We start from the raw sequence: 20170 nt of genomic DNA, 5'->3' as shown, positions 1-20170 counted from the left end.
ATTTTTTAAAAACAGAAATTTGATGAAGTAGGATTAATATAACATTCAGGGCCAAATAACGAACACGTGTATGTTAAGGGAGACTTTGTTATTTTCATAGACAATTATTTGCATAAAATCCCACAATGGCACATATTACGATTATATTAAAAAAAACAAAAAAACCCGAGTTGGGACAATTTTTAAATAATGTGTAAAAAAGTGAAGTTTGTAGTTTCGACAATAAATATTAGTTATTTAATTTGCATAACTTACTTTAATGGCATTAATTTAGAAAAACATATTTATACAAATTCGGTCATCGTCATTCAAGCTGGAATGTAGTCATATAGTAAACAAGAAATTAGAACAATGTCTTTTATATAATTCAATTTTTATGGTTGCAAAGTTTCACGTAAACAATTTAAACTTTATTTTTGTAAAAATAATATTTCAGAAAAGTGCAGACCGGCTCGTTGAAGCGTTTCTGCTTTCTTTCAGGCAGATTTTGCGGCCACCTCAAGGGGTCCTCATTCACGTGCGTCAGAGCAGCACGTTCCGTGGATACACAGCCTGTCCATCATCAGGCGCCTTGCACGTTTACACTTTAGCTGAGCAACAGCTCTGTTTTGCTCGCGTCCAGTCACCACGTTGTTCCGCAGACTTTTCTCCAGAGTTGTCTGCTATTCCAACATGGGGAAAAGAAGCAGACAGCGGCAGAAAAACCAGAATGCTGGCAGGGACAGCAGAGACACCGCTGTAAGTAAAACTCCTGCTCCAGACAAACTAGCTAGTGTTTGTGTTTAGCCACGCCGCACATGAACGTTTAAATAAAGTAACTGCAGAAAGGAAGCGACTGCAGGGATAATTTATATCTGTTACCTTTACTGAAAGTAGCAGATATAAACTGCTGCTGGTTACCGTGCTGTTTTCAAAGCCATGTGTGACCACCATTTTCCTTTTTCTCCCCCTTTTGAACAAAGATCTGTATATCTTTATATATGTGAACAGCTTGTTGTACTATAGGCCAAATTCAGCACGACACCACAGTTAAATGTAACAGATCGTATGGTATGTTGTTCAGGCTGTTACTCAAAATTATAAGCAAGTAAAGTTAAATTTGATTTTATCAAACAACATTCAGTGTAGCAATTTTGTCTCCTCTTAGTTTGCATGAACATATTTGTTTGTCCCAGGGTTGGGGAGCTGGGTATGCTGACATTATCAAGGAGAACAAGCTGTTTGAGAACTACTATAAGGAGCTAGGTCTGGTACCTGAGGGGGAGTTTGAACAGTTCATGGAAGCAATGAGGGAACCTCTGCCAGCAACCATCCGCATCACTGGATACAAGAGGTGAGCTGGACAGATCTACAACTTGGGCTCATGCTTAACGCCATGTAGGAGGTTGTCATTGGAACGTATGTGCCCCTTTGTAGGTTGTTCTGAACTTTTTCATGGAAATTCCACTTTTAATTACAAGGTGAAAATGCTTAATCATTAATTACATTTATAAGGAGAAATATTAGATCCCTAATGTAAATGCTACTAATTTCCTTTTCCAGCCATGCCAAGGAGATCCTTCATTGTCTGAAGGAAAAATATTTCAAGGATATTCAGGAGCTGGAAATCGATGGTCAGAAGATCGAAGCTCCGCAGCCTCTCAGCTGGTAATATATCATGTTTTCCCCAAGACTAAAAAGATGCACCGATTCAAATTAAAACCAGATTGTGGACTGTCCTCTTCAGGTACCCTGATGAGCAGGCCTGGCACACCAACATGAGCAGGAAGATCATAAGGAAGTCTCCCCTGCTGGAGAAGTTCCACCAGTTTTTGGTCAGCGAGACCGAGTCGGTGAGTCAGTCACAGTCCCAAAGATCACATTTGTGTTACCAGTGGAAGGGGCTAAAAAAACCCAAACATGTCAGGATGTTGGTAAAGAAGTGGAGAGACTGACATTCCTTTTGTTTGTCCTCGCAGGGCAACATCAGCCGACAAGAAGCTGTCAGCATGATCCCTCCTCTACTTCTGAAGATTGAGCCCCATCACAAGGTAAAAGCAGTTTTATTATACTTAATGCAATTGAACTTTTTCTCTGTTTTAAACTCGTGTGCAAATTTACCCTCTGTGCTGGTGAGGAGTGTGTGCATAAATCAGATGAACATGGTTTCATAAATAAAATCTTAGGCCCTTATGAGTTTAGAATAATCCTTTAATTGTCCCACAAGGGGAAATTTGGTTGTAACAGCAGCCAAAAAGACACATATACAAACAAACAGGACACGGAACAGAAACATACACAACTTTTCTTACATATTTACATTAAGGACAGTGGTTACTATATACAGAGAGTACTGTACAGTTATTAAATTCAATAAAAATAACTACAGATAAGAGGCAAAGCAGGTTGTAGTGCGAATCAGTTAATTAACTTATTGCAGTTATAGCGCAGATGTAAACATCTATGATTGTTGGGAGCAGTTCTTAATGTACAGTCTGGGAGCTGCAGAAACACTCCTTCATGCATCGAGGATGCAGCAGTCTGTCACTGAAGCAGCTCTGCAGTTCAGCAACATTTACATGCATGGGCTGGGAGACTCTGTCCATCAGAGATGCTATTTTGGCCAGAGCCCTTCTGTCTCCCACCACCTGCGCTGGGTCCAGGGTGCATCCCAGAACAGAGCTGGCCTTCCTGATGAGTTTATCCATCCTCTTCCTCTCAGCTGCCGATAAACTGCTGCTCCAACATACAACACTGTAAAAAAATGACAGATGCCACCACAGAGTCATAGAAGGTCTTTAAAAGCGCTCCCTGGACTCCAAATGACCTCAGTCGCCTCAGCAGGTAGAGTCTGCTCTGACCCTTCCTGTTAAGAGCATCAGTGTTGTGGCTCCAGTCTAGCTTATTATTCAGGTGAACACCCAGGTACCTATAAGAGTCCACTATCTCAATGTCCACTCCCTGGATGTTCACCGGTGTCAGTGTGGTGGGTCTGCGTCTCCGGAAGTCCACCACCAACTCCTTCGTTTTCCCGGCGTTCAGCAGGTGGTTCTGCTGACACCAGTCAACAAAGTCCAGAGTCCACTGTCTGTACTCTGAGTCGTCCTCACCTGTGATGAGGCCGACTATGGCAGAGTCGTCAGAGAACTTCTGTAGGAGGCAGCGTGGGGAGTTGATGGAGAAGTCTGCAGTGTAGAGGGTGAAGAGGAACGGTGCCAGCACAGTTCCCTGTGGGGCCCCCATACTGCAGACCAGCGACACAGCCCAGTGTCCTCACATACTGTGGGCGGCCTGTGAGGTAGTCCAGTATTCAATTTCAATTCAATTTTATTTATATAGCGCCAAATCACAACAAAAGTCGCCTCAAGGCGCTTCATAGATACAGAGAAAAACCCAACAATCATATGACCCCCTATGAGCAAGCACTTTGGCGACAGTGGGAAGGAAAAACTCCCTTTTAACAGGAAGAAACCTCCGGCAGAACCAGGCTCAGGGAGGGGCGGCCATCTGCTGCGACCGGTTGGGGTGAGAGAAGGAAGACAGGATAAAGACATGCTGTGGAAGAGAGACAGAGATTAAATGATTCAACACAGAGAGGTCTGTTAATACATAGTGAGTGAGAAAGGTGACTGGAAAGGAAAAACTCAATGCATCATGGGAATCCCCCGGCAGCCTACATCTATTGCAGCATAACTAAGGGAGGATTCAGGGTCACCTGGTCCAGCCCTAACTATATGCTTTAGCAAAAAGGAAAGTTTGAAGCCTAATCTTAAAAGTAGAGATAGTGTCTGTCTCCCGAATCCAAACTGGAAGCTGGTTCCACAGAAGAGGGGCCTGAAAACTGAAGGCTCTGCCTCCCATTCTACTTTTAAATACTCTAGGAACAACAAGTAGGCCTGCAGAGCGGGAGTGAAGTGCTCTAATAGGGTGATATGGTACTACAAGGTCATTAAGATAAGATGGGGCCTGATTATTTAAGACCTTGTATGTGAGGAGCAGGATTTTGAATTAAATTCTGGATTTAACAGGAAGCCAATGAAGGGAAGCCAAAACAGGAGAAATATGCTCTCTCTTTCTAGTCCCTGTCAGTACTCTTGCTGCAGCATTTTGGATTAGCTGAAGGCTTTTCAGTGAGTTTTTTGGACATCCTGATAATAATGAATTGCAGTAGTCCAGCCTGGAAGTAATAAATGCATGAACTAGTTTTTCAGCGTCACTCTGAGACAGGATATTTCTAATTTTAGAGATGTTGCGCAAATGGAAGAACGCAGTCTTACATATTTGTTTAATATGTGCGTTGAAGGACATATCCTGGTCAAAAATGACTCCAAGGTTCCTCACAGTGTTACTGGAGGCCAAGGTAATGCCATCCAGAGTAAGAATCTGGTTAGATACCATATTTCTAAGCTTTTCAGCGCCGAGTACAATGACCTCAGTTTTATCTGAGTTAAGAAGCAGAAAGTTAGCGGCCATCCAAGTCTTTATGTCTTTAAGACATTCCTGCAGTTTAACTAATTGGTGTGTGTTATCTGGCTTCATGGACAGATAGAGCTGGGTGTCATCTGCATAGCAGTGAAAATGTATGCTATGTCTTCTAATGATGCTGCCTAGGGGAAGCATGTATAATGTAAACAGAATTGGTCCTAGCACTGAACCCTGTGGAACTCCATAATTAACCTCAGTGTGTGAAGAGGACTCTCCATTTACATGCACAAATTGGAGTCTATTAGATAGATATGATACAAACCACTGCAGTGCAGTACCTGTAATACCTACAGCATGTTCTAATCGCTCTAATAGGATATTATGGTCAACAGTATCGAATGCTGCACTAAGGTCAAGAAGGACAAGCACAGAGATGAGTCCACTGTCAGAGGCCATAAGAAGATCATTTGTAACCTTCACTAAAGCTGTTTCTGTGCTGTGATGAGCTCTGAAACCTGACTGAAACTCTTCAAATAAACCATTCCTCTGCAGATGATCTGTTAGCTGTTTGACAACTACTCTTTCAAGGATTTTTGATATGAAAGGAAGGTTGGAGATTGGCCTATAATTAGCTAAGACTGCTGGGTCTAGAGATGGCTTTTTGAGTAAAGGTTTAACTGCAGCCACCTTGAAGGCCTGTGGTACATAGCCGATTATTAGAGATAGGTTGATCATATATAAGATCGAAGAATTAATCAATGGCAGGACTTCTTTGAGCAGTTTTGTAGGAAGAATCCACTGGGACATGTGGTGGTCCACTCCCGATAGCTCCAGCTTGTCTCTCAGAAGTCGTGGCTGGATGGTGTTGAAAGCACTGGAGAAATCAAAGAACATGATCCTCACAGTGCTTCCAGGCTTCTCCAGGTGAGTCAGAGCTCGGTGCAGGAGGTAGATGATGGCGTCCTCCACCCCGATGCCAGGCTGGTAAGCAAACTGCAGCGGATCCAATGAAGACCTCACCAGAGGGCGCAGATGGTTTAGAACCAACCTCTCGAGGGTCTTCATCAGATGTGATGTCAGGGCTACCGGCCTGTAGCTGCCAAGGTCCTTGGGATGGGAGGTCTTTGGTACCGGTACCACACAGGAGGTCTTCCACAGCTGTGGTACTTTCCCCAGTGACAGGCTCAGGTTGAACAGATAACCTAGGATGCCACACAGTTCATCTGTGCAGCATCTCAGGAGCCTGGAGCTGACAGATCTGGACCTGCAGCCTTCCGCACCTTGATCTTGCGAAGCTCGTTCCTCACTTGAAGTGCTGAGATAGAAAGAGTGGATTTTGGGGGAGGGGGTGTATGTTGGAGTCCACAGAAGCCGGGGGTGGGTGTGATGCCTGGGAGCTGAGAGGTGTGAAGTCCTGAGATGAAGGACAGAGTTTATTCCTGACAAATATTTTATATCCCAGTTTCCTTTCTCTTGGCTCTCAGCGAAGGCGGTCGCACTTTTCTCCTCTCCTCCTTACCCTTATCTTCCCTGCTTAGCCTCTGTGTCCTTGTCTGTCTCATGTTCATTACTTTTCCCTGGAACAGTCTCTCACTGTCGTTCTCTAAAACCTAAAAGAGAATTATGGATTTGATCAACTGGTCTCTGAATGCTATTGACACCCTCTTCTCAACGAGAAGTCTGGGCTCGGGAGAGCCCGAGTGCCCTGGAGGGACTTTCCCTGCCGGTTACACGATGGACGGGTGGCAGAAATGGAGGCTCGTGTGCCTGGCGGGACTGTCGATCGAGGACGCTGAAGATATCTACCTATTCGGAACCATGATAACGGGGTTCTTGCTGATCGGAGCTGGCATGGCCCTGACTTATCGGAGAAATAAGAGAGCAGAACCGGCTGTTCAAACCCCCCCAAGGCTGCCCGCTGGAATCGACGGGACGAGGCGCGACCTCTCACAACGAACGCAGCATGGTTAACACCTTGGAGACGCTTACAGCTGCTGCGAAGGCTCAAAACAACACCATTGAGCGTATGGTGGGATACATCAGAGAGGGCCCTGCTCAAAATGACAACCTTGAGCGAAAGTTGGATCACATCACAGAACGGATCACTGCAGTTGTGAGGTCTCAGAATCAAAAGAATGACAACACCACGGATCAGAAGTTTGATACCATCATGGGGAGGCTCGCGGCTCTCCAACGGGAGATCGAGAGACCGGCATCAGAGTGTTAAAGATCAGCTTTGAAAATTCTCGTGAGCTGCTCGTTTGGAAAGAAAATCAACAAATTCGGGATCAAAATGCAGACACCACCACGGCGCCAGCTGCATAGGCCCAAGGCTGAAGCCGAACAAACACTCCCTGATAACGACTGTGATTTGACTATTCTCCCCATCCCATGCAAGGCCACCTGGATTGGCTGGAGGACTGTTTACTTAGCCTGATAGGGCGAAGGACACTGTCTCAGCTGAACTATGGACACGCACACACACACACTTACACTGATAAGCACTCACTCATCTCCCCTTCCCTTTCCAACGCCTTCGATGCTTGTTGTCCCCCGGGAACACGAGGCGGGTCTGGGCCCGCGCTGCAGAGACGGCGCCGTTGCAGGATTGCTGCTGTGTTGCCTGGGATTACTCCTCATCCCCTACCCAACCCTGTGGCTTGTTATGTCTTAATAATGTTGTGACGTGGACATTCATGTGCTTTTTTTGTGCAGAGGAGTTTTTTTGTTTCCTGTTCTCGTGCTGTCCTACCATGGAAGCACAGCATGAGTGGAGGTCTCTTTTTTTCCTCTTGTACCGCCCCGTTGTGTGGACATTTCGGTGTTTTTCTGTAACGCTACCAATCTCCGACTTGTAACCCCATGTAAGGTCGGGGGGGGGGGGGGGGGGTCCCCATTTCGCAGCAGGGCAACCTGTGTGTGACAAATAAAGCTTTCATTCATTCATTCATTTGTGTTACGATAACTGAGCAATATAGTTAGCTATTTCTCATCCTCAGTCAGATCTAGCTGTTCTGTCCTTGTTCCACAGTCTCGATTAGCTCAGTGTGTCGGCACACGAACCAGTTCTCCACCCACTCCGTGTTCTGGTTACATTGGTCCTCTTGCTCACAGAGGATCTCCAGAGTAGAAGGCTGACTGTTACCAGCAGAAAAGCAAGACAACTGAGTTGGAGTCGGTTCCTCTGTGGGACGAGGCAGCTGAAGTCTGTGTTGAGTTCTGCCACAAAAGCAGTTTTGCTAGGGAGCCAGTCAGATGGGAAAACACAGGACAGGAACAACTGATTAGCAGAGACTACACTCTGCCAAATGTCCTTCAGCGACTGTGAACTTATTGTCCTCCCACAGGAGTCTGTGTTGGTAACAAAAAAGTTTAAAAAGATCGTTTCTATGCAGATCCTGGACATGTGTGCAGCGCCAGGGTCGAAGACAGCCCAGCTGATCGAGATGCTTCATGCTGACATGGATGTGCCGTTTCCAGGTAGGAAAACTGGAAGAAATCCATGTTTTATTTCTTTAAATTGCAAAAAACTCCAAGATTCTCTTGCATTAATAGTGTATATAAGTTCAAACCTGATCTCCACCTTTCAGAGGGCTTTGTCATTGCAAATGACGTGGACAATAAGCGGTGCTACTTGCTCGTGCACCAAGCCAAGCGGCTCAACAGCCCCTGTATCATGGTGGTGAACCACGACGCTTCCTGCATCCCCACCCTGGAGATCAACTCCAATGGCAAGAAGGACGTCCTCTTCTATGACCGCATCCTGTGTGATGTGCCCTGCAGGTCAGCAGACGTATCCGCTACATGTCTGCATCGCTCATGCAGAGAGTTGGGGTTACGAAGCTGCTAAAACAGTGAAAATATGATCAGTAAGCTCTGATTCATGTGTGGGTGTTTGACAGGAAAGCAGATTGTATGAGGCAGATGTAGATGACGTACCACACTCTCCATCAAATGCACCGTCATCATACGTTGCTGTTAGTGTCTTTGTGACCTTCAGGTTTCAGTAGGGTGGCAAAACATTTGTCCACATCTTTCATCTCTTGAAATTTAGCATCATTTTGTGGCCAAAGCAGAACTGCCTCGGTTTGCAAATGCTGCCTGAGTTTGGGCAGCTGTAGTGCTGAAGCCAGGAGTCTCCTGCCAAAGACAACATAGGGAGGGGAGAGGCGTGGAGGGGAGGAAAAGCAGTAATGAAGACAGAAGCAGACAGTTTGTGCTTCGCAGACATTTTATTTGCCCCATGACAAGTTGAAAAAAGGCTCCGTGGAGGTTTCATCGCCTCGGGCCAAGACGAGGTGGGTGTTCTGACTGTTGCTGCTCTGTGCTCTGCAGTGGGGATGGCACCATGAGGAAGAACATAGACGTGTGGAAGAAATGGACGACCAGCAACAGCCTGCATCTCCACGGGTGAGTGGAGGAGAGCGCGCGCTCACGCCTAAGCTACAACACAGGAATGCAGTCGTGTGGTACAGCAAATTGACTAAACAGCAAGGGAATGGAGTGTGTCGCTTTTGGTCTTAATTTAAGACGTTGGCAGGATTACAGAGCGCACACGTGTGTGTTTTCACCAGGCTCCAGCTGCGTATCGCTGTGCGTGGTGTGGAACAGCTGGCTGTGGGAGGGAGGATGGTCTACTCCACCTGTTCACTCAACCCCATAGAGGACGAGGCTGTCATAGCAGCACTGCTGGAGAAAAGTGAAGGTAACAAACACACGTTCGGGGTCACACAGTAAGAGGTCAGCATTCATATTAATGTTTTAGCTGTTTCATACACTCTGCTTTGCTGTGGAGGGTTTGATAATAAAATAATGGCCTCATTCACTAATGTTTGTGTGGAATCGTTCTTACTGTGGACAAAACAATTTGCATAGTAAGGAAACACGTTTACATCCAGGTGAAGAAGAGAAATTGGTGATGATATAAATTGGGTGGATGCAGACATTTGTTTACACACTTAGTAAATGAGGCTCAATGACTTGTACTTAGGTTTGTGACAGAAAAATTGACAAATATTCATCGTAAATTGTGTTTAGACACTGAAACCCAAGTCAGCTGCTCACATACAGATGTCAGATTTAGACAGATACAGTCCCTCTTGCAAAGTTATCTCTAAGATTTCCTTAAATATTAGAAAGCATTGACAATTTTGACCAAGTTTAAGGTGGCACATTTTTCATTTTTGTAAATCCAGTGTGCCCCCTTTTTTTCAAAATTTCCTTTTCTAAACTGAATCTCGTAAATTAAAGTCAAATGGTACTTCCTGCGGTGCCATGAGCAGGCAGCGGCTGATAGCGCTGCAGCAAAATACAGTTTGTTTGTTTTTCTACGGCGTAGATGTTGTTTTGTTTGGTTTCCCGACCGAGGAATTCTTTTATTTATTCATACTGTAAACTGTAAAGCTGCTATGTTGGTCATTTTAAATTTCAGTTGTAAATTTTAGACTGTTATTAAGCCTTTTTACCTCAAAGTGTATATTTACTCTCCTTATCTTAGTCCTAAAGTGTATGTTTATTCTTACTCTTCCTATATTTAGATTAGATTAGATTAGATGAAACTTTATTAATCCCTCGGGTGGGTTCCTCCGGGAAATTCAGTTTCCAGTAGCAAAGCACCGAAAGAAGTTGCATGTTACAGATACATTAAGGGGAATGAGAGTAAGGATATAAGCATAAATACACCATATATATACACATATATAGATACAGAATATACAATATGGATAAATAGGATTGCTCATTTGAGTGAGTATATTGCACAGTGATTATTGCACAGTCGAATATAAGAAAAAAAGACAAAACAAAAACAAAAAAACAAATATTGCACAGTGTAGAAAAGCACCTACAGCTCAGCTGTTCTCGCCCTCCCTTGTCCCCCTGTTTCTCCTCCCTCTCCCCTCCAGTGAGGAGTTAAACAGTTTGATGGCGTGTGGGACAAAGGAGTTTTTAAGTCTGTTGGTTCTTGACTTTGGGAGAAGCAGCCTGTCGCTTAATAGGCTCCTCTGATTGTTTACGACCGTGTGCAGAGGATGCCCGGCATTGTTCATAATGTCCATCAGTTTCTTTAAGGTCCTTTTCTCTGCCACTGTCACCAGAGTGTCCAGCTTCATGCCGACCACAGAGCCCGCCTTCCTGATTAGTTTCTCCATTTATTGTTCTTTTCCACTGAATGGCGCTGAAGCCTTGTCGTCTCGGCTCTCTATATACTGTACTGTATATACTGTACTGTATATACTGTACTGTATATAGCAGAGAGGAGAAAGTTTACTTTGAGTTTGTCAAATTTAGATTAAGAGCAGGAGATCATTTAGACTGTGTTTACATTGTTATTGACAAGTGGCTGTTCGAGATATCAGTTCTGGTGGCATCTGTAAGAGCAACTCATAGTCATGGTTTAGTGGCAAACTCGCGGTTCCAGATGCGTCTTCACAAACCAAGTTTTTCACCGTGGCTTGTCCATCATTTAATACAGTCTGTAATCAAACCACCGTTTTTCTCTTGCATGCATGACAGGATACCTTGCATTCAGTTGTGTGTTGGTAATATGTAATTATGCTGTCATAACCTGAGAGGATACATGAGCGTGGACATTCCCTAAAGTTCATCCGTGTCAGATCCACAGGGAATGATCTGTCCGTGTCAGCAGCTACACCTCAGCTCGTCAATTTTCAACAGGCTAAATATTTCACTTTGTGTTTTATGGAAGTTATGTGTAAATGTCATGTCTTATGAAGACTGGCTGCTCTCTTGCTTCATGTTACCAGGAGCGTTGGAGCTGGCTGACTGCTCAGCTGACCTGCCGGGGCTGAAGTGGATGCCTGGGGTCACTTCCTGGAAGGTACTGGATGTTATTTATTTACCGTATTTCCCGGACTACAAAGCGCACCTGAATATTAGCCGCACAAGCTAAAATCAGGGGAAATCCTGTTTTGTACATACATTAGCCGCACCTGACTAAAAGCCGCAGGTGTTTCAATGTTGACTTATCATATGTAAGAGAATATGCACAAAGGGAATTGTCAGGAAAGAGATGGCTGTTTGGAGACACACCCCTTTTATTAATATTTTGAAAAACAAGTTACGGGTACATATTTGCATAACTTTTTAGGTATATGCACAAGTAGCGGTAATTACAAGTACCAAACATGTACTGTGCTTCATAAACGAGTAACAAATGTAGTACATAACAATAACCTACAGCACACCAGAAAAATAGATTGGGACTACCTTTTAGGCTCAGGTGCAGTGACACGGCTTTAACAAGAAGAAAAGTCAGTCATTCACCACCATCTTTCTCTTCTTCCTGCGCACTAAAACCACCAAAGTCCTCTTCTCCAGTGTCGGAAACGAACAGGCTCAGGATGGCTTCGTCATCCACTCTCCGCTTCTTTTCTTCGTTGTCACTTTCAAAACCAAACAAATCCTCGTTGTCAGTGTCAGAGTCGAGCACCCTCTGAAGGGCCGTGGCGGTGTCCTCCTCTCCATCATGTAGCAGTCCAGCCCTTCGAAATCCGTTGGTGATCGTGGATGTTTTCACACTTTTCCACGCTGTCAGATTCCACCGGTGGAGTTGAGCATAACTTGCTTTTCGCAAGTTTATCGCCGCTCATCATCCACGCCTCCCGCTGAATGCGTAGCGCTACTTTGAAGTTTGTTTTTCGTGCTACTTGTACGGCACTATGTTGCCTGGCGGATGGACATGTGACCAACATACCACTCTTGAACCCCGATACTGTGTGTCTGATCACATGCCCTTCCGCCAGGCAACGTAGTGCCGTACAACAGCGGAACAAACAAAACAAATCCTCCTACGATATCACAAAAATCATGGACAATCCATAGAAAAGCCGCACCTGACTAAAAGCCGCAGGGTTCAAAGCTTGTGCAAAAAGTAGCGGCTTATAGCCCGACCATTACGGTAATTTTTTTTTTTAATGCCAGTCGTTACTTTTGAATTGTAGATCTGTATCCAGACTATTTCTGTTTCTTTGTAGCTGATGACTAAAGAAGGCCAGTGGTACACAGACTGGTCAGAGGTCCCGAGTAGTCGTCATACGCAGATCCGACCCACCATGTTCCCGCAAAAAGACCCAGAGAAACTGGCAAGCTTTCATCTGGAGAGATGGTAAGTGAGCAGTCCAGACAAACAGATGCAGGTCCATGCTAATGCGTTTTAGAATTGAAGGTGTTCTCTTAAAAATGGTGTGAAATAGCTTATTAAAGTGTTCGATCTTAGTGTCCTTAAAACGTTTGTTAGCCTGCTTTGTTTTGGCTGATTTCTTTCAAGAATCGTTAAAATACAGAATTTAATTTTACAGAATTGTGAAATCAGGGACTACAGTAGAGAGCATCCTACACCGTCACCTCTCACCACCGTAAACTGTGCTTTTTAAACTTACATCCAGTGTGCAGTAGATGCAGGCGCACCGGCCACCCTCACATTACGGAGGATGATGTCATGTTTAAGCGTCAGTGCTCACAATGACTTGATATTGGCAGCAGAGGGAGCTGTTGTCACATGTTGATTAAGGCTGTTTTCACAGCAGGGGGCTCTATCAAACCCCAAGCTGTGATTTTATTCATTTTTTTTATTAATTTTTCTCTGTGTGTGTGTTTTATGGCAGTATGAGGATTCTGCCACATCACCAGAACACTGGAGGTTTCTTTGTGGCTGTGCTGGTGAAGAAAGCCCCGATGCCTTGGAACAAAAGATATCCTAAGGTACTTCATCTTAAACACTCACGCACGATGCCCCCTTCTGCCCCCCACCCCACGTGCCTCACCTCACCTCACCTCGCCCACCTGGTCGGGTTATTAACCACATCTGGAGCTTCCTCTGTTTTTTCTTTGTCCGTTCACTCTCCTCCTCTTCCATCTCCAGCTGAGGAAAGACTCCAAGCTGTTGAGCTCAGCTGCCCAAACCGGCAGCTCCAAGGAGGCTCCGTCACCAGGAGACACTCCACATCTCCCCCCTGAAGGTTCCACTGAGAAGGTGGAGGGGAACAGCCAAGAGGAAAAAGTGGACAAGGAGGCAGAGGAGACGCCCAAAGGAGCTTCTGTGGGTCAGGATGCTAAACCAGAGGGGATGTGTGGGTGAGTCGCACTGAGCTCATGAACTAATAAATGGAAACTTATGACTATTAACTGGTTACAAATACAGATAAAAAACAAAACAAAAGCAGTTTTGGACCCACAAACAAGCTTTAAAATGTAAGTAAACATTTTGTATCTGTCCTTTTTCAGGCCTCCACCCTCAAAGAAGATGAGGCTGTTTGGATATAAAGAAGACCCCTTTGTGTTCTTAAGTGATGATGACCCCGTCTTCACCACCATACAGTAAGTGCACCCTTGTCTTCAGTGTAAAATAGGTGTTTTCAACATTTTTCTGCAGCATAAATGCGTGTTTCCTGTTTTCCTCTAGGTCTTTCTATGATCTGTCTCCCGACTTCCCCAAACTCAACGTCCTGACTCGGACCCATGAGGGCAAGAAGAGGAACCTGTACATGGTGTCCAAAGAGCTCCGTAATGTCCTGCTCAATAACAGCGAACGCATGAAGGTAGGCCCACGTGTTTGATAATGAAGATGAAACATTTGTGTTTTTGAAAATTGATACAGCCAATCCATAATCAGTTATGTCCTGAGACAGTGTATCGAGTATCGATCCTCTGGAGGAAGAAGCATTATGTTTACCTAAGTGCTGATTTATGGGCTTTACATTGATTCATCTGTTTGGTTGGTTGTGTTGTTGTTATTTTTCCTTTCTTTGTGTGTTTGTCTCTGTGTGAGGGAAGCAGCTTAAACAGATGGGAGCCTCTCCTTTCCCAAATCCCTCTGGTCCTCCACCCTGCAGGACCTGCACAGGTGGCAATGTGGGGACTCGGGCTCTTTGTTCTCCCCGGTGTTTGTTGTTTCTCAATTTTTAGTCACTTTGTCTTAAAGGAACAGGAAACCTCAAGATCTTAATTTTCATATTTTTCCTCTGGTTTGTTGTCCTGTTTACGAGTTGCTCAGTTCTGGAGCGATCGTGTGCAGAAACGTCTACTTTCTCATTAACATAGTGGGAGTAAACGTGTGTGGTGTGGAGTGCCTTCACCTAACCTGTCATGTAGTGCAGTATATGACCGGTGAAAAATGCGGAGGGTGTCTGTTGATTGTCTCATGAAGGCCGGGTTAGATGTTGTTTGACAAGATGCTGAAACCCAGATTGCTGTCATTCAGATATCCTGGTGTGTTGGTGTGTATGTGATGGATAAAAATGGATGAATATGGTCCACAGTGTAGTAGGGCTGCCACGATTAGTCGACTATCAAAATTGTCGACGACTAATTTAATAGTCGACGCATTGTTTGAAGCTTTGTAAGATCACAAAAGACGCAGGAATAAGTAGTAGGATTTAAGAGTGTAATAACGGACTGAAACAGAAGATGGCAGCACTGCATGTACAAGGATGCCAGCTGCAGTTAAACCCCGAAGAAGAAGAAGCTCTGTCCCAGAATTCATAGTGCAGCCCAGCTCAGTTTCCAACAATGGCGGCAGCTAGTTAGTTTTAATATTACTCTTATTATTCTTTCTGGGTCACAAAATAAACGTTTAACATATTTTCAGGCGAGAATGTAGCTGTGTAAACCTCAAATATCTGCTCAGTTTATCAAGACACCACAAATTTTCAAAAGCGCTCCGACGTTTTCGGAGACGTCTGTTACCAACTAGCTCGATAGTTAGCCGGGGGCTAGGCTCACTAGAGCTGTGAGAACACCGGACTCCCGGCAAATCGTTTTCAAACCCACTGCAGTCTTTCGCTACTCAGGTTAAACATATATAAGTCACTTAGATAAATTAAAAATGTTATTGTTTGGCTTTTTTTAGTATTTTATTTGTTCCTGAGTAAATCGGTTTGGCTGAGATTAAAGTTATAGTTTTTACACAGCTGAATAAACGTCAAGCAGACAGCTGATTATCAGAAGTGTGAGATGCTCAAGAATAGACTCCGGTGTCCTGTTATATTTTAGATAGCAAGGAGTTTATTAAACTTCACAGAAACAATCTGCAAACTTCATTGAAATTTAATAAACTATCATCTTGTCTTTATTTTTAGTTAGCACATACCTTAAACACTTAAAGCTGTAAGCTAATGATAGTTATATAAGAGCAGATGCTGCTGGTGCAATAAGCTGTACATTTTACGTCCAATGGATGATGATCTGATTAGTCGACTAATCGCAAAAATAATCGGTGACTAGTCGACTATCAAAATAATCGTTTGTGGCAGCCCTACAGTGTAGTGATGGAAGATTTTTTTTTAAAAAAAAGAAAAAAGCACTGTATAAATACCAGGCCATTTGTGTATGTGTGGTGAGAAAAAAACATGCATAATCTGTAGGCCTATTTCATTTTAAAAGCAAGTATTAGTGTTTGTATACTTAAGGCTTTGAGTGGTCAGTAAAACTAGAAAAGCATGATTATAAAGTATCTGTTTAAATCTGGCAACAAAAGAAAAAGTGTATGTAAAGATTTCAGAGCACCGTCATTAAGACACAAAGTATCTGACTAAAATTACAGCTGAGTTAATGAGATGCTCAGTGCATTGTAATGGTGAAATTCAGCCTCATTCTTTCAGCGGGCGCTAAATGGTCTGAGAAATTAAAAAATAAACATCAGAACATGTTTCTAATTGGTAAGTAGGACCTGTGTTGGCATCGGGTCTTTAGACTAAGGCTTTTAGGCTCACTGTACACAGAAGTCTGAGGAGTCTTCCAGGAATGAGGGGACTATTTTCTAGAGGACCGATTAGGGAGTAGATGGTTGTTTTGTACTTGCAGCCCTCTTATCTGGAACATGAAGGTACGGTCGTGATATATCCTGCTAAGAGGTGAATCACCTTCACAGCCTCGCTTTACTATACAGGCCTCTGGCTCCATTATGTTCAAGAGAAGGCAAACATTTCTACAGCAGGCATCTCCAATAACGTTCAGCTCACACCAAAATAATCCTGACATGTAAACAGCACCACAGGAAAACCTGAGCGCTGATTGCACCTTGGTGAAACAAGCCTAGAGACTGGCAACCACCTGTAACTAGGGAAAAGTGCATTCGGTGCACCGGAAACCACACTGTGATTACTTTGGTCGGTAGGAGGTTGCCAGTAGATTTTTAGAACATTTTCTGTTTCCAGTTTGATTTTGTTCAAGTTTCACGTCAGCTCTGAGAGTAAAACATGAGTGTTTGCATACAAGTTGGTGTCTTCCATGCAAACTACAGGTGAATTTGAGGTTTTTGGTGCACCAGCACCTTTGCAACCTCCAGCAACCACTCGTCAATCAGTTGCCAGGGGGTTGCCGACCAGTCTCTAGGCCTGATGATTGAAGCCTTGCGGATCACCTTTAGCTCAGTAGTCTCATTAAATTGACTTTAGTTCCCTTATAAAAAGAACAGCATGTGTGTGGTAGAGTTTTTACTATGCAAATCACAGACACAGTTGCTCCCACACCTGCTGGGACACCAGAGACCGGCTGGCTGTGTGCCGATGTCTTGTACAGTCGTTGCCTGGAGGAAGACAGTTCAGTGTAATTACAATTGCATCACCAGGAAAGCTACAAGAAACATAATTAGTCACTGATTGGAATTTAAATAACCTGTCTCTTTTTTCTGTTTATTTCAGTGTGGTGTTTTTATATGGACGTGGTTCATTACGCTCTGTTTTTTGTCTCTCAGGTCATAAACACAGGGGTGAAGGTGTGGTCTCGCAATAGTGAAGGGGAGGAGTTTGGCTGTGCCTTTAGACTGGCTCAGGAGGTAACACACACACACACACACACACACACACACACACACACACACACACACACACACACACACACACACACACACACACAGTTTTTAGGCAGTCACACAGTTCAGTCCTGTATATAAATCTGCGTTTCCATTTCTTCTTTGGCTGTCATCTTGACTAAAAGCTGAATGATTTGGAGACTGATCAGTCATTCATCAGTGACGCGATGCACAAAAACTTAATAGTTCTATTATTTTATCAACTTAAATATACTTTGAGGTTATAATACATTTAATTTAATATTCAAACATGCAAGAAATCCTTCCTGCTGTCTTTACTGTGGCCAACGCAGAGCTGTAGCCGAATAACAAGTGAGCCAGACGGCCGATCTCACACTCAAACGAGTTGATAATGAATTCATTTTATATGCTGCGTGTAACTGGAAAGAGTTTCTTTGTGCCGATTGTCAGCCACATGTACTTTGTGTCCTACCAGGGTATTTACACTCTGCAGCCATATATACGCTCCAGGATCATTAGGGTGAGTGTGGAGGACATCAAAGTGCTGCTGACCCAGGAGAACCCCTACCTCAGCAAGCTGGAGGATGAAGCGCATGCACAGGCCCAGAAAATTGGTACAGTCAAACATAGATATGCTCTCCAACTGTGTGTGTTCGGGGAAAATATATGCAGGCTGCACACTGGTCTTTAAATTGCCTTAGATATACATTTATGGCAAATGAAAGTGAAAATGGAATCTGTAATTCTCATCAAAAAATATTTTTACAGATCAACTTTGACCAAATTCCCACTTCCACTCTAATATATCCCACCCACCCACAGTGTTACTCATGTCACCTGTCAGTGGTCATATTTTATGTATGTTTTCCTGCCGTATAACCTAACGTCACAATAGGTTGTATCACTTTCTACTTTCTGTTAGGGCTGGGCTATATCATACTGTTCACGGTAATACCGGTGTAATTTTGGGCAACGATAGGAAAATGAAATATTGCGATAGAATATGGGTAAAACGCACATGCGCAGTGTCTTTGTTTACATACGCACATGCGGCGACGGAGAATGAGAAGAGCGAAAGTGGATCGTTAAATGAAACGGATGAACCAGAACTGGTTTTTAAAAATGCTGCAACTTCAGTGGTGGAACTGGTTTAGCTTCCGTCCGTCAGATACACAACAAAGCACTATTTTTGGTAGCGCATGCTAGCGGGCCGTCGTTATTACCGTGTTGTTTGGAAAATACCGCGCACTTAAAATCAATCCTTTATAAGGGGCATCGACAGAGCCCCTTATAATCCCGAGTGTTATGTATGAATTCTGGTTGTGTTTACTGACCTCGAAACGATTTTATGTACACGGCGCTCGAAAATCTCAAATGTTTTAGTACGACTTTGCTAAGCTACGAAGCCGCACCGCTTGATGGATTGTCAGAGCATTACGGCTATCGTAGGCGGAGCCTCGCGGAGTGATACGTACTGTGCTTCAACATAATATTACCGTATTGTGTGTGTATAACCTCTTTTTAAGTTTTGTGGATATTATACATGGTTATGCTGAGGATATGTCGGCCAAATTCCACTGGAAATGTCTTTTGGTTAAACTGTCAGCAAAGAATTTGCATTTGCACAGTTAAATTTTTATATAACTTTAATGCACATAAACAGCTGCTTGTTTAAGTGAAAATACATTGATGGGGTTTTTTGCACTAATAAAGTTGTGGAGTTGTAAAGTATTTTGACTAGTGTCAATTATATCGTCAGTTATATCGTTATCACAAATTTTTAAATGTATATCGTGATAAATATTTTTGGTCATATCGCCCTGCTCTACTTCCTGTAAAACTTTAGTTTTCTCTCCACAGGAATGGGAAGCATTGTGCTGAAGTACATCCCAAACCCAAAGTAAGCTTGTAACATGTTTTTAGTGTTTCTGATGTTTGCATTTTGAAGTGAGAGCCTGTTTTTTGTTTGGTTAAACTGTGCGACCCACCGTCGTCCTTTATTTTTCAGTAACCCGGGGGAACCTCAGTGTCCCATCCAGCTGTGTGGCTGGAGGGGAAAGACGTCCATCCGAGCATTCGTCCCCCGCAACGAGAGGTTTCATTACCTCCGAATGTTAGGTGTGGAGGTCTTCAGAGACAAACAGGGCCTCGGGCAGAAACGGAGTGATGGAGAAAAGGACGGAAAGGAGGAAGCAGAGGATGCGGCAGAGAAGGACGAAGAGCAGGAAGAGGAAAGAGCAGCAGACAAAGAGGTGGATTTGGAGAACGGCAATGAAAATGGATCATCAGAATCAAAGACCGACTGTGGTGACAAAGAGACGAGCAGCTGAGAGCGTGAAGGCGATCGTAATGAGAAAGGACTGACTGACGTATCGGAGCTTTAAGAGCTGTTGACCAGGTCCACAACCACACGCTGTGGTACAGGAGGGTAACGCACCGCTACGGGTTCCTCTGCTCACCACACTGCCAGTGCACAAGGATTCCCTCCCAGAGATGCACTCCCGTGGGATTTTTCATTTATTGGAGCCTCTCTAGGAGTCAGCATTTTAGTTAAATGGCTTATGTTATTTTATAAACTTTTTTTTTGCATTTTAACAAATATATTCCACCAATGAGTGGAACAGATCCATTTCATTCAATTGCTCACATTCAGGTTTCTATTAATTGCTGTTTTATTTTTTACACCTGTAATTAAGCAGAAGTGCGAAGCTGATTAAATGCTTAAAAGGTTCACTGTGTCACTAGTCAAGTGATTTCACTTTAAGATTAATGCGGCTCTGCTGATCTGTACAAGGGTGCTCGAGCAGGGATTGATTAGAAGTAGATGGTGAATGTTGGATATTAAATAAACTCTTGCAGGTAAGTTACTTTCAGTGACATGCTTGTGGTTTCCAGATATCAAAGACAATAAAAATGAACAAGTAACAAGTTTCCAGCTGTGGTTGCAGAACGGGCATAGAGGCTGGGGCATAGACT

The 20170-nt window shown here is 43.8% G+C and overlaps 1 protein-coding gene across 1 annotated transcript; it reads left to right on the top strand.

Moving 5' to 3' along the window:
- Window positions 1-536: 536 nt before the first annotated feature.
- On the top strand, window positions 537-19925 carry nsun2 (NOP2/Sun RNA methyltransferase 2). The gene is made up of 19 exons (XM_087834994.1): window positions 537-738; window positions 1176-1333; window positions 1543-1647; window positions 1727-1832; window positions 1959-2030; window positions 7800-7884; window positions 7995-8187; window positions 8740-8814; window positions 8979-9109; window positions 11169-11242; window positions 12399-12529; window positions 13029-13125; window positions 13286-13497; window positions 13648-13740; window positions 13826-13961; window positions 17117-17197; window positions 17670-17808; window positions 19055-19094; window positions 19203-19925. The coding sequence occupies exons 1-19, from the start codon at window positions 673-675 to the stop codon at window positions 19522-19524; spliced, it is 2316 nt and encodes a 771-aa protein (XP_087691120.1). The 5' UTR covers window positions 537-672; the 3' UTR covers window positions 19525-19925.
- The last annotated feature ends 245 nt before the right edge of the window (window positions 19926-20170 follow it).

The sequence above is a fragment of the Neolamprologus brichardi genome, chromosome 22 (genome assembly GCF_056152115.1).
Source record: "Neolamprologus brichardi isolate AB-2024 chromosome 22, ASM5615211v1, whole genome shotgun sequence".
Lineage (NCBI taxonomy): Eukaryota > Metazoa > Chordata > Actinopteri > Cichliformes > Cichlidae > Neolamprologus > Neolamprologus brichardi.
Note: the sequence above shows the minus strand (reverse complement) of the source record. Positions and strands in the feature narration are given on the sequence as shown.

Bases quoted from the DNA above. Each gene is read 5' to 3' on its own strand.
- nsun2 (XM_087834994.1), top strand. From the start codon at position 673: ATGGGGAAAAGAAGCAGACAGCGGCAGAAAAACCAGAATGCTGGCAGG. The intron at 11,243-12,398 runs GTACTGGATGTT...GTTTCTTTGTAG, and splicing joins CTGGGGTCACTTCCTGGAAG to CTGATGACTAAAGAAGGCCA. The intron at 19,095-19,202 runs GTAAGCTTGTAA...TTTATTTTTCAG, and splicing joins AAGTACATCCCAAACCCAAA to TAACCCGGGGGAACCTCAGT.